The following is a 13,179-nucleotide window of genomic DNA, read 5'->3' on the forward strand; positions in this document are numbered from 1 at the left end:
AAGGGCCTGGCGGGATGAGAAATGGACCCTCTACCGGAAAACTCTGCAATCAAAATACAGAGACAATCAAATCAAACTTTTCCTTCACAGACCTGTTTGTATCGTAGAAGTATTCACGGGCGACGCTTGGATTTAAAATAACTAGATAATTGAACATTCGCATCGTCGCACTGACACTGGCAAAGCCAAAACATTCTCAAGGCAAAGTGAAATTGAACCTACAAGTGTCATTCTTAAGTTGGCTAGAATATCTGTTTCTCTTTGTTGGGCTCCTTGCACGCCGTGAACCAGTGTCCCATAAGACTTAGGATGGGTATTTTTAGTGAAGAGGACACTCAAACTCTCTAGGGATGGGGTCAAGCGCCAAAATGAAATACCCGAGATAAGACCTTTGGGTGCCGCTGCCACTGCAGGGTGCTATCAGCTCCTTCAGCCCGGCGTCTCCCTCTCGTTACAATCAGGACCCAGCGGCAGGCCAGGGCGAGGACCGAGGATAGCCTGGACACCTAGGGAGAGGGCGGCGGTCGCTGGGAGCAAGGAGAAGCGGCACTCGGCAAGCAGCAGGCGGGAGCGCAGCTCACCTGTGCTTTGGATTAAGGGCGTTTCTCCTTAAAGTTAGGCCCTTCTAAGCAACCACTCAAAGTGGATCTAGACACCGTGAAAACTTAAAATTAGACCTTCTCTCTAAGCTGAAAAATGTACGGGGAAGTCTTCGGAACAATGATTATGTATTTTCATAACCAGAACGATATACAGTAACTGACATTCTTAAAGAGAACGTGGGAAGAGGAGGGAGAAATGACGTCCCCTGTTACAAAGTTTTAATCTCTTTCTAAAGAACTTCCATGCAATGTCTAGCTTTTGCAATGCGGCATGTCTGTTGCTTTTCCTGGGTTTTAGTCCTAGAAAAACTAGGACAAATAGGACAAGTTCTCAGCTGCGCCGGTCGCAAAAGGTCCTAGGGAGATGCGTGCGAGGCTCTCTCCCTTCACGACACGGATGCGCAGCCTGGAGTTGGAAAGCGACTAGATAACTACGAAGCAGAAAGGCACTAGCCACTTTGCAACCCAGGTATTAAAATTGAACGTACGCGGAGGCGGTGCATGCAGTGTGCACGCGGCCATGGGAGAAGGTCATCCCTCCCTCCTTTCACCCCAAATTCTCTGGAGGGAGGCTCACTACCTAACACCCCATTGGCCTCGGGTGATGCGCAGCCTCTTCCTTAAGCAAGAACCGGCAACAGGGTTCTTTTCAGGTTCAACTCTCGGGGATTCTGAGTCGGAATGTAATTGTCTCGGGCTGCAGACACCGGGGAGATGAGTGCTGACGGCTCTGCAAACTTCTGCTATTTCTAAAGAGCTTTCTTTTTCTTTTCTGCTTATTAGTGTTTGGCTTCGGTTAGGCAGAAGTTGTGAAAATAAAAAAGGCTAGCCTCACCTTTTCAACAAAGCCAGGAAATTGAACATTTCACTTATTATGTAGTCTTTCATATGGCCACACACTTCCACCCCTCAATTACCTGCAAAGAAACCCGTCTCCTGAAAACAACCTAAGTTACTAGGAGACCTGCTTTCTCTCTTTAACCCACCTGCAAAACATGTCTTTTTAAGAAGGGGAAAAAATAAAAATAACCAGAGGATTTTCATGGCTATTCACTCTTCTAAGTTTGTTTCTTTAAAACAATAATACTCTGTAAATTTCAGGGACCGGAAGGAAGTCAGTAATCATAAGGGTCAGCGAAGAAGACTCTCCCCATGTTCTGCTCCCTATGAATTCACAGCTGTCCTGAGGTGAAACTCAGTGGAACTCCACTGCCCAAGGGCCAGGGTGCCCAGCAGCAGCTCAGACTGGAAGTGGATTAAGAGCATGATTTTCCTGCTGAATTGATTCTGAGTGAAAACCTAAAGGCTGTGGTATAACTTACTTATACCAGATCAAGCCCTTGACAAAGGGATATTTTATTATTTGTTTGACAAACTTTTAAGGTGAACTATTATTCTAAAACTATAATCAACCTCATCACTACCCACCAAAGAAGAAAAAAGTTGCAAGAAATGCCTCCACAGAGTTTGGCTCTATACCAAAGACCACTGACCCAAGGCCCAAAGGGCCCCAAATGCTGGCCCTTCCACCAAGACTTTTTACAACAGTATGAAGTAGAGGAATTAGAAAAGTTCCAGATTAAGTACAACACACTGCACATCCATGCTGACTTCCTGAGTCTTAAAAAGATACCTCTCCTAAACATTGTGCAAGACAAAAATTTGACAAGACTTCAGACTTGCAGAAGTTCAAAAGCTGTTTGGTCTCCTGAACTACTTCTCTTCTGAAAGCTGCCCTTAACAGCAAAGTTAACAGAAGAGCTGAGATATACTTAATCACTTCTGATCAATTCAGTTGCCACACTGGAAAATTCTGGTCAAAGAAAAATATTGTACTGAATTGTTTGGAAATTAGTTCAATTACCCAGTTCCTTTTGCCAGCATAGAGCTAGGTTGTCAGTTTGAAACTCAAATATTAAATAAGTGACCTATCCCAAATCAATCAACTCTGTCTAATGTATGTTGCTTTTTTTCCCCCTCACCCAGAAAGAAGACAAAATTCTGTTCATTTACATAGTTTATTGTTGTAAACATTAAAAGTGTCTTTCTCAACGAAAGAATTTATCAGAAAAAAAATCAGTGTCTCTAACTGTCATACACCATAGAAAAAAAGGCAGTGACTCATATCATGTGCCATACTGGAAATATACAAAGAAAAATACTACAGAATATGGCAATATTAAAATTCTTACTCAAACATAAAATAATATATTAACTGACAATTTTAGACATTAAAAAAAAACAAAAAATTTCAAAGTGCTCAGTAATTTCCAGGGAGTTATGTATATTATAAGCACTCTGGAAACAGTCAAAAGCTGCTGCATGCAAGTTTTGTTTAGCTTTAGACAACAAAATAATCAAGATATAAACTTTCTTTTATCAACATCAACGATACATACAACACTTACAAACAAGGAATGTTGGACGGTGTTACAAACACTATGTGTCCCTTTTGTCAGGATTTTCAGATGTGTAATACTTGTGCCCACCTATTTTACATTTGAGAAAATGTTTAAGCTCAGATAACTACCAATCTTTATAAAATCTAACAGACTACATAGTGTCTGAAATACTATTTATATAATATAGACATTACTGAAGTAGCAAGTGCCTATAACATTTTCAACCTAGAATCAACATGCTGGTCCCTTTTTTGTGTAATTCTTTTTTTTTTTTTTTTTTTTGCAAACACACTTAACTTTTAGAATTTGTAATATTTATTCATAAATAGGCACAAAATAATTTAAAAAGCCAAACTGCATTGGGTAAATTTACAAGCCTTTGCCTTCTTCAATCATGCCACCCACGCAACATTTAGTTTTACTATATATTACAGCTTTCTTTACAGCAGAAAACTTTGAAGTCTTTTAAAGGGCAATACTTGTGGGTCCCCTTATGGTGTGTGTGTATGTGTATGTGTATGTATTACATTTGTCTTAGCTGCAACAACCAAATGTGGCCAAATGTTTCCCATCATACGTTAGGAATCTTTCTTCTGAGCATTAAACTGATTTTTAAACTGATAATAAAAAGTTTATACCACTGTATTGTGTGTAGTCCATGTTCTAAATCCAGGATGCCCCGAGTCAAAATGCCCTTTCAGGTTCTGCCTGCAAGTTAGGAAACAGCAACAGTTTTTTTTTTTGTTTTGTTTTGTTTTTTGTTTTCCTTTAGGGATTAAGGGAGTGGGGGTTTAATGGAAGGGGTGGGGGCTGGCAAGAGCTGAGACAGCTCAGGGGGATATCTCTGCCCTTGTGACTTGCCCCCTCTGGACAGTTTTAGGTTTTCTTTCCAGTTCCTTTGAAGTGCATGGGAGGAGGTCTAGAAAGGTAAAGTGTCCAGGAAAAGTTTGTCAATTATTGCTGGTGGCGGTACCAAGTCTTCCAGTTTCAGGTAGAAAATGCGCTGTAGCCCCTGTGTGCAAAGGGTACGGAGTTCTGGGAGCTTCCCCAACAGTTTGGACAAATAGTTGGGGCGGTTCAGCCCCCCATTATTGAAAGTCACATGGTCTTTGAGACAATTTACAATCTTGTTTTGCAGTTCTTCCACTCTCTTGGGTTCCTTGAGCCCGTGTCTCTCTGCAGAAAACACAATCAAAAACAAAAGAGGAATGCACAAAGTGGTTAGCTAGATGGCCAGACCAGGGTGGATCCGGTGGCAAGGGGAAACCAGGACAAATCCCGCTGGGCAGTTCTGGAGAAGTGCCTTGCGCCTGTTGTACTGACCTGTGACCATAGCCAGGGCAGCAATGCAGGAGAAGGCAGAAATGTCAATGTTCATATTCTGCAAGTTGGAGGAGAATTCAACAATGGAATCAATCCATTCCCCAAAGCCACGAACACATTGCAACCTGTGCAAGACCACCCCATTGCAAAAGATGAGTTTACCCTCCACTGGGTTGGACCTGCAATTAATACCAAAGAAAGAGAGGGGAGAAAAAGAGAGAGAGAAAAGCTAAACAACTAATTACTTGAAGAGCAATAAATGAGGGATTTAAGAGGCACCTAATTACCAAAGAGTTAATAAAATGTAGACCAGTAGACCTTGAAAGGGTTCAATTTCATAACAATCAAGAACGCCCCCTATCCCACTTCCACGCCATTTGCCCAAGACTTCTGGGCTCACTCCTTCTCTTCTCTACCTTTTTCTACTATCCTTTCCCTCCTTTTTCCTATTCTGTTCTTTTCTCCTTCCCCCCTTTTATTTCCTTTCTCCTCTCTTTTCTTGTCTCAATTGCTTTCTTCCTTCTCCTCCAGCCTCCCTGATTGTTTTCTCGTTACCTGTATGCTAATCGCAGCACAAACAGTTCTAAGAAAGCTGATTCAAAAAGCAGGTCCTGGTCGGCTTTGGGCAGGTCAGCAAAGCCCGGAATCTTCTCGGCCCAGCCCCTGATGATCTCCATGGAGCCAGTCAGGAGATCATAGAATTGTTGGATATGCTGGGTGTCATCACCACTCATCTGATAGTCAGGGTTCGCCTGGAACTGGAATTTCATTTTAAAAAGCACTTAATGAGGTTCTCTAAAATATATAACCCGTGAAATTGCTAACCCCGTTTCTAGTAGTGGAGCCAGGTTTTTATAACAATTAAACCTCTCTCTGACCAGTAAGGAAATTAGATGTTCCGGGGCAATTAATTCAATTAGGGATGGTGCTATGAGGTCGCCGCTTTAAATATGTAAATTACCATTTCCATACAGACTAAATACAGTGCCATCCAGCCCTGGGAAACGTTGACTCTTATCTCCACAAAACAATTGACACGTTAGTATTCATGCCAGTCCCAGAGTGGGTCTTGAGCAGAGACGCCCTTTGCAAATCTTAATAAAATTGCAGTGACTTCTAGGTTTGCCCGACATACTTCCTCCAATTAAAGCCCACACATTCCTCACAGCTGGGGTAAAACAGGACTCTGACCTCTTGATCTCCCACCCCGCTGCCATTCCTTAGACCCTCTTTCTTTCCCTTTCCGGACCCCCAAGCAGTCATCCCCCACCCTGACAGTGCCAGAGAGGATGAGGACTAAAGCATCTCTGTGGAAGACTGGGAATAAAATCCAAATCGTGGTTTTCACACTGCCTCTGGTTTTGGCATCAGAGGCATTAATATGTGAGTATGTGTGTACCATGGTAATGAGAAAGGGGCTGGAAGAGATGAGACCACTGCGGCCTAACTCTTCTCCCTTTGCACGGTCCTCAACGTCTACACTTGTCTGCGGGTCTGCTTGTCTCCTGTGGCTCTGCCCAGAACTGTGACGCCACAGCCTTGCTTGCCTCCTTTAATCTCCAGGGTCTGGGGGTTAGTGATGGGTGTGGGGAGGGGTTTCTGACCATCTGCAGGTTTGTCCACATGATACCCGACACCCCCTCCCCCAGCTTCTTACCCTGGAATAGTCCAGGCTGGTCATAGCCGGGTTGGAGTCGACATGGGCCCTGACGAGGGCACTGATCAGACTCACCGGGGGCGAGGGGGGGGAGGGATCCTGTGGGCTCTTCGGTTTCGAGGGTAAACGACCTCTCCGGCCTTTTAAACTGTCCGTGCGAACCACTGCAAAGAAAGAGCCGGGTTAGTGCCGATGCCCGAAGTGGGACCCAGCTGCTGCCTGGGCCCCTCCTTCGGCCCCTCCCGGGGGAAGGCCACAGCGGGCGGGCGGCTGGCCGGGCGGTGGCTCGAGACCCCACTGCTTGTTTAAAAAAAAAAAAAAAAAAAAGGTGCTGGGATGTTTTATGTCCTCTTCCGAATGAATCATATGGTTAAGAGGAGAAGAGCCTGGCGACTTTCTCCAGGACAGAATGGGGAAGCTGCCGGTTCGTGGAGGCCAGGCGCGGGTGGGGGACCAGGAGACCACGGCCCTGGCAGTGAAAAGTGGGGTTGGGGTGGGGATAGCGGTTTCCCAAGGGCACAGCCTGCGGAGTCGGCTACTTGCCACGACCTACCTTCTTTGACCATCCCAACAGCCAGGCACTTCTGAAATCGGCAGTACTGACAGCGATTGCGGCGTCGCTTGTCCACTGGGCAGTTTTTATTTGCTAAACAAACGTATTTCGCGTTTTTTTGCACCGTGCGCTGCAAATAAATAAATAAATAAATAAATAAATAAATAAAACAATGGAGACCGAAAATTATTTTTCTCTTGAAAATCCAGCGATCAAGGGAATCCAGAGACAATTTCTGGACGGCTGGAGTCTACACTCCCTCCCCGCAAACAAACATATATACACAACTCCTTTTTATTTTTTTTCTTTTCTCTTTCTTTTCTTTTTCCTCCCCCAGGGCATGTTACCGAAGAAAATTGATAGCGTTAACATTTGAGCTAACCTTGCCGCTCCTTGCTGTGTTTTATATGCCAAGAGAAGGAGAAGGAGACGTTCAGTAAATACAAATCCGTGGGCATTCATATTATTTACATTCCTTGGAGACCTTCTCTATTTAAAATGATAAGATTATTCAATCAGGATGGCGAAATAAAGAGATCACTTAATTTGACCATAGGGAATTCTGTTCCACTTGGTTAGCTCAGACACGGTTCTCTGTCCTAACCAATTTCAATCTGAACAGAGAAGACAGCTCCGAGCACATGCAAATGACCCTCTTCCAACTCGCACTCCAGCAACTTGGGGCGGGGGCCTGTCGGGCCGGCTTCATGCGAGGGATGCGACCCTGGGTCTCCCGGTCTCCCCACTTCCTTTTCTCAGGTACCCAGATGCCCCCACGGCAACCTCTGCAGACCCCGGGAGTTGAACCTTCTGGGACGAGCTGGGCCTGAGCTGCCTGCACCCAGGCGGAAGCGCTTGCCGAGGCTCCCGGCTGTAGGGGGCCCCTATCTGCCTCCTCCTCCCCCGGCCTTGCTCACCTTAAAGAAACCTTTGCAGCCCTCACAGGTGCGCACGCCGTAGTGCTGGCAGGCCGCGTTGTCGCCGCAGACCGCGCACAGCCCTTCGTTGGAGGGGGAGCCCCGCGACGGCGGCGAGGGCACCTGCGTGTCGAGCAGCTGCGACGCGTGGCCAATCTGCAGGCCCGGAAAGCCCATGGACGCGGGCTTTCGGATGGGGTTGGGCACAGCAAAGGTCTGCCCGTCCACCACGTGGTGGCTACCCGCCGGCTCCGGGTTCATGGGGACGTGCAGGGGCCCGTCGAAGCGCATCTGGCAGCTAGACACGGGGGTCCCGGGAGGCGACTGCTTAAAGGAGAAGAGGGAGAGGCGGGAGACAGGCGTTTTCCTCTGCTCGATCATGTGCGTGGTGGCCACGTAGTTCTGGTGGAAGTTGTGGAGGGAGCCTGGGTCGTCCCACATGGGGCTGTGCTGCACCTGGAAGCCTGGGGCGGTGGACGTTGGGGGCGAGGAGGGCTTGTAGTAAACCGACCCGGAGTGCGGCATCATCTCCTCGGACTGGGGGGGCAGGTGGCTGTGTTGCTGGTAGTTGTGCATCTGAATGTCTTCTACTTTAATGGAAGACTGCTGTCCGGACAGGGGCATTTGGTACAAGCAAGGTGGCTTGACGTCGTAGCCTGTGCTGTAGTTGTCCATAAAGGTACTGAAGCTGGGGAGAGAAGTGGTGGCAGTGATTTCAGTGTTGGTGAGGTCCATGCTAAACTTGACAAACTCTGGAGTTAAGAAATCGGAGCTGTATTCTCCCGAAGAGTGGTAACTGTAGCTCTGAGAAGCGGGGCTGGCTCCTTGAGGCGAGGACCCATACTGCGCCTGAACACAAGGCATGGCTGGAAATGAAACAGGGTAATAATATACACTCAGCCTGGGCAACTGAACACTTTCTCCCGGGCTCGGGTACACCTGGAGCTACACCGGCAGCCCGCGGCGGTCAGAGAGGTGTAGGGGCGCGAGGGGGAGGGTGGACAGCGCGAATGCCGACGGGGCAAAACTGTGCAGCCAGTGGCAAGACTGGTCAAATAAAGACCCAGAGCTAGAAAGCCCGGCTATTTCCAAACGTCCCCCATCAACCCCCTTTCATGGACAATCCCGGTCAAATGAGCCTTTCCCTCAAGCTCAGGTTCAGCAAGCTCTTTGGAGAAATGAAATTGACCTGCACAATGAGGAAGTAGTTCCCGAAGTCGAAGGGTTGAAAAACCTTAAGTTACAGGGTTTGTTGAGGAAGATCGCATTGCCCCTTGTCTTGATGTTTAGGGAATAGGGGCAAGGGATGGGGGTGGGGGTGGGGGTGGGGGGGAAAGAAATCAAGTTGCACTAACCTTCAGCCGAGTTACAGGCGTTTTCAAGGGAATTAAAGGTGGACAGTGTCGTAATTCAACGAAGGCTAAAGTTTCCACGATTTTTAGAAAAGCAATGGAGAGTCCAGCCTGTCAGATCTCCTCCCTGAAAACAGACACAAAAAGCTTCAGGGTGACTTTCTGGACAGATTCAGCCAGGCATCTGTAGACTCACCAGGCAGGCCTTTCTATGCCTTCCATGATTGCTTCATTGGAAATTGTGTGTGGCCTTCATCAAACCTAGCAGTTAAAATAAATGTGTAAAAGATGGCTGAAAACAGCAGAAAATGCCACCCATTGCACTGTAAATCCTTGCAGAGAGGATTCTGAAGAAGCAAAGGTATTCCATGTTCTTGTTTAATACCTATGATGCAATAAATTGGCCCCTTTGGTAGGGTGTATGGGAGGTGGAGGGTAGTGTCATTGCATTTTATTTCAATTCAGACCCAAAAAGAAGAAAGGAGTTAAATAAAAGACAGCACTAGCCCCTTCTCTGTTCCACCCTGCATGATGAAATTGGCTTTTCTTTTGGGAGGGGGAAGAAAGTAGAAGTCAAGAATATAAAAATGAGGAAGCCTCTCCCTTAACCCCTCAGAGATACAAAATTTAGAAAGGCCTGGGCAGCCCAGAAGTCAGTATGAATGTGCTTTTGGCAGAGCACTGGGATTGGGGAAACAGGTGAACTGCCATTCACTTTTCCAGGAAACTTATCTTTCAACATCTTTAATGGCCAAGAGGTGGGAAGAGGGAACCCTACTTTTCCAGGAGCATCTTAGGTCAATTGCAGAGAGAGGGCAATGTTGCTTATCTGGTATTGGCACCAATGTTAGAAGCACTTCCCAGCAGAGCAAGCTGAACACCTTCCCTATACAGCCTGTCACAATCTGCCTACTTGCTGGAACAAGACATTCTTGTATCCTAGTAATTTTCAAATGTTCCTGCTTGGAAGGCATTCTACAGCATAGACAATCTTAATACTAATGAAAAAGAAAGCCAAACATCCACTCCTTCTGTTCTCCTTACCCCCCCCCCCTTTTTATGGCTCTTGCTTCATAAGTAGAGAGAGGATAACTTGGGGGGCGGGGGGAACACGTAGAGAGAAAGGAGACCCTTGATCCCCACAGCCTTGAGAGACGTGCCTGCGCTCGATATTACCCTCCTGGTTACTTCACAGCTTCATAACTGTACTCTTTACATGTTCTCTCTGTCTCTGACACACTCACATAGACAAACTCGGCATATATCAAAACCAGACATTTCAGTCAACTTAGTAACAAGACACTCTACCCCACCCCACCCCACCCCCTTCCCTTACTCAACAATACCCAGGAAACATTGGCACACTGGCCAGCCGCGGTGACACAGTTCCCAAGCAACAAATAAACTGAAGCACTTTCTCTCTCCCTGTCACTTTGTGGGCAGCGTCCAGGCCCTTCGAATACACAGGATTTGGAGTCTCCGTGTCTAAAGGCCACAACCAATTCCACACTAAGAGCAAACTTTGCGCACATTTATTTCCGCGGGCAAGGCCGTAGCTCCCCAAACTATGCACAGCTCCCTACATGTCCACCAATGAGAAGCCTGGAAATCTCTGTTGGGAGCCAACTCCCCGCTAGTGCCAAAGCTAGTGCTCGGACAAATGCTCTCTATAACTGCGCGCACCTACTCCCCATCCTCCGGCCCCACTCGCGTTCCGCGCCTCTGATGCCCAATTCCAGAGAACCTGTACCACAGATGTGGAATAAAGAGACGTGCTAAAGAAGAAAGAAGGATTACAAAAACGCGAGCTGCACGCGCGTCACCTACTCATTTAGGAGTTCTCCACTTCTCTCTTCATTCATTCAACTCTGCCGAAGTGTAGTTCCCTCTGGGAGTCCGGGCGCAAGGTCGGGGAGGGTGGGCGAGAGGGGCGAAGGGTGCCGAGACGCCGAGAGCCGGGAGGGAGCAGGGGAAGGCGGCCGGCTGGACTGGCAGGCAGGACCGCGGAGCTTTGCGCGAGCCTCCTGGAGGACTGGCCCTGGCGGCCAATGTGCCTTTGTTTATGTGGCTCGCGCTGCCGCTGCCAACATGCACCTAAAGTCTCCGCGCGTCAGCGCGCGTCAGAGGCCCGTCGCCCAATCGCCGCGCCGCCGCGCTCCCCGGACTCCTGGCCCGCGCTCGCTTTGGTATATTTCCGACCTGACGTCACGAGCAGGGCCGATTTTAAGGTGGGAACCTTTCTGGGTTCACCTCGGTAGCCAGCCTGGGGTTTTGTTGGCTTTTTTTTTCCGAAAGAGGTGTGACCTCTCCACTCTGGTCCGCGCAGCCCACAGAGCGACATCTCACCCACCTCCCCCAAACCCCGTGCCGCTGCTGCCGCCCGGTCTCTTACTTGTGGGGAAGGGTGCAACAAAAGCCTGGGCGGAAAGGGACCCTGGTGTGGGCCAGGTAGCCAGCACCTGGAATCATAAGGATGAGGTGTGCCGGGCAGCGCTCTAACCTCACCCACCCACAAGCGTCACCCCCATTAGCGGAAGAGAGTGCAGATGTCCCATGACACGAGATGCTCTGAGAGCTCAGGCCATTGGGGTGGGATTTCCCTAGTCCGGTGTATCCCCCTCTTCTCCCTTTTCCTGTCCCAGGCCACCGCCTCCTCCTCTGGCATATTCATATTCATATTCATATTCTCTCTCTTTCTCTTTCTCTCTCTCACACGGAGTCTAAGGTGGAAGGGGCTAATTTGTGTTCCCTTCTTTCCTTGCAGTGCTCACGTGCGAAGGAGGACGTGGTGCGTGGGGAGAATAGTGGAGTAAAACAGGGACTAGACAGTGACCCAGCCCTTGGGGAACCCCAAAAGCCCGAGTGAGACCACTTCCCTTTCACAGACCAGGCAGCTGGTGCGGGCAACAGGTGCGCCTTCTGGAGAAAGATGCTCTAATCTCACTATTTGCTAATTCTAGTGCTTTCGACATTCCTCAGTACCAATCAACTCCTATCCTTCCACGAATTTCAGGGAAATATATTGACCCTCCTCTGAAGCACAAGGGCTCTCACAGCCTCCCTGTGAGAGGCAAGAAGGAAAGACAACACATGAGGAGGAGGGGATAGAGTAGTTCCGCTAAGCGCCGTGTGCGCGTTCAGCCCTCCCAGAAGAGGGGCCCCGGCGGGCTGTTGGGAGCGTGCCTCACCCCCGCGGCCCTCAGAGTCGCCGCCGACTCCGCTTGGCAAGTCAATCTAACCTCCACGATGAGGGCGCAAGGCGCTTTCCAGCAAAGGAAATGCCGATTCTCCCTGGAGCAAATCCCCTTGCCTTCCTTCGGCCTGAGCCGTCCTGGCCTAGGAGGGCTTCTCCTGTGGGGCTGGAAGAGCCTGGGACGAGGGTAGGGAGGGTTAGGGGGCTTCTTCCTTCTCTGCCAGCGGAGTTCCAGCCGCCCCTCCTCCCTCGGCGGGGTTGGCTTCCAGGCCGCTGGGGCTCCTTGGCAACTCCCCGCCCCCACTATCCTGGTATTACCAGTACCGGCCGAAAGCGCCTTGGAACTATCCGCGCTTCCGCGCCTCTCCACTCTAATCTGCACCCCCGCCTTTGCCCGCTCGCGCCGCCTCCTGCTTCCCAGCGGCTGGAGAGGCGAAGCCATCAGGTGCCCTGAGACTGCCCCGGGAAGCCGCAGGCTCTTCCGCGCCGTAGCCTCAAGAAAACCTAGATGACCACCTTAAGTTTTCCCCAGATGTTGCCACTGCCGCTGCTGCTGCCGCCGCCGCGGCTCTGCTGTGCCAGAGCGGGCTCGGAAAAAAAAAAAAAAAAAAAAAGTAAACCAGGAAGTGTGTGTGTGCGTGAATGTGTGTGTGTCGTGGGGGTCTACTTGTGGTGGCGAGTGAGGGTGTGTGAGTAGGGGGATTAGGGGAGGAGAGAGAAGAATAGTTTATTAGAATGAGCTCAGTAGCGTCAGAGCCCCGTGGGCAGAATCGATTCCACGCGAACGAAAGGGAAAAAGTGAGAGTTTGGAGAGCCGGGGAGAAGGAAAGGGGTGGGGGTGGCGGTGACGCAGGGGCGCAGGCATTGACGCACCAGCTCGGCTGGGCCCAAAATAGCAGCTCTGGCTCTGTGGCGCCCTCCCGGGTTCCCTTCCCCTTCCGCCAGGGAGCCGGGCGCGCCCAAGGGGAGCTTTCCCTGATCCCAGCGGTGGGCCAGGCTCCCAGCCGCTATTTTCAGCCAGTCGGAAAAATCAAGCACAGCCACGCTGGGGTGGCAGTTATTATTTTTTAATATATTCCTAGGCAAGAGCTGGCTGGGAGAACTTTTAAGGTTGTAACCATTACTCTTCATACACAAATAGGCACATGTAAGTAGATAACATTTCCTCCACCGTTATTGC

General features: G+C 49.2%; 1 protein-coding gene across 4 annotated transcripts; it reads right to left on the reverse strand.

Annotated features, from left to right (window-relative positions):
* Nucleotides 1-2,601: 2,601 nt before the first annotated feature.
* NR4A2 (nuclear receptor subfamily 4 group A member 2) lies at nt 2,602-10,866 on the reverse strand. 4 transcript variants are annotated; one of them, XM_054562342.1, is made up of 8 exons: nt 10,634-10,866; nt 8,810-8,933; nt 7,455-8,142; nt 6,538-6,667; nt 5,985-6,148; nt 4,883-5,085; nt 4,328-4,506; nt 2,602-4,180 (listed from the first exon to the last, which is right to left on the reverse strand). In XM_054562342.1, exons 3-8 carry the CDS (start codon nt 8,127-8,129, stop codon nt 3,924-3,926), a joined length of 1,608 nt encoding a protein of 535 aa, XP_054418317.1. In that variant the 5' UTR covers nt 8,130-8,142; nt 8,810-8,933; nt 10,634-10,866; the 3' UTR covers nt 2,602-3,923. The 4 variants fall into 4 exon arrangements, with proteins under 4 accessions (XP_054418317.1, XP_054418316.1, XP_054418320.1 ...); XM_054562341.1 differs by having other exon boundaries at nt 7,455-8,320; XM_054562345.1 differs by lacking the exon at nt 10,634-10,866 and having other exon boundaries at nt 7,455-8,303; nt 8,810-8,910.
* Nucleotides 10,867-13,179: the final 2,313 nt, after the last annotated feature.

This window comes from Pteronotus mesoamericanus, unplaced genomic scaffold (genome assembly GCF_021234165.1).
Source record: "Pteronotus mesoamericanus isolate MK-2021 breed Mesoamerican mustached bat unplaced genomic scaffold, CSHL_Meso_final scaffold_651, whole genome shotgun sequence".
In the NCBI taxonomy this organism is placed as follows: domain Eukaryota; kingdom Metazoa; phylum Chordata; class Mammalia; order Chiroptera; family Mormoopidae; genus Pteronotus; species Pteronotus mesoamericanus.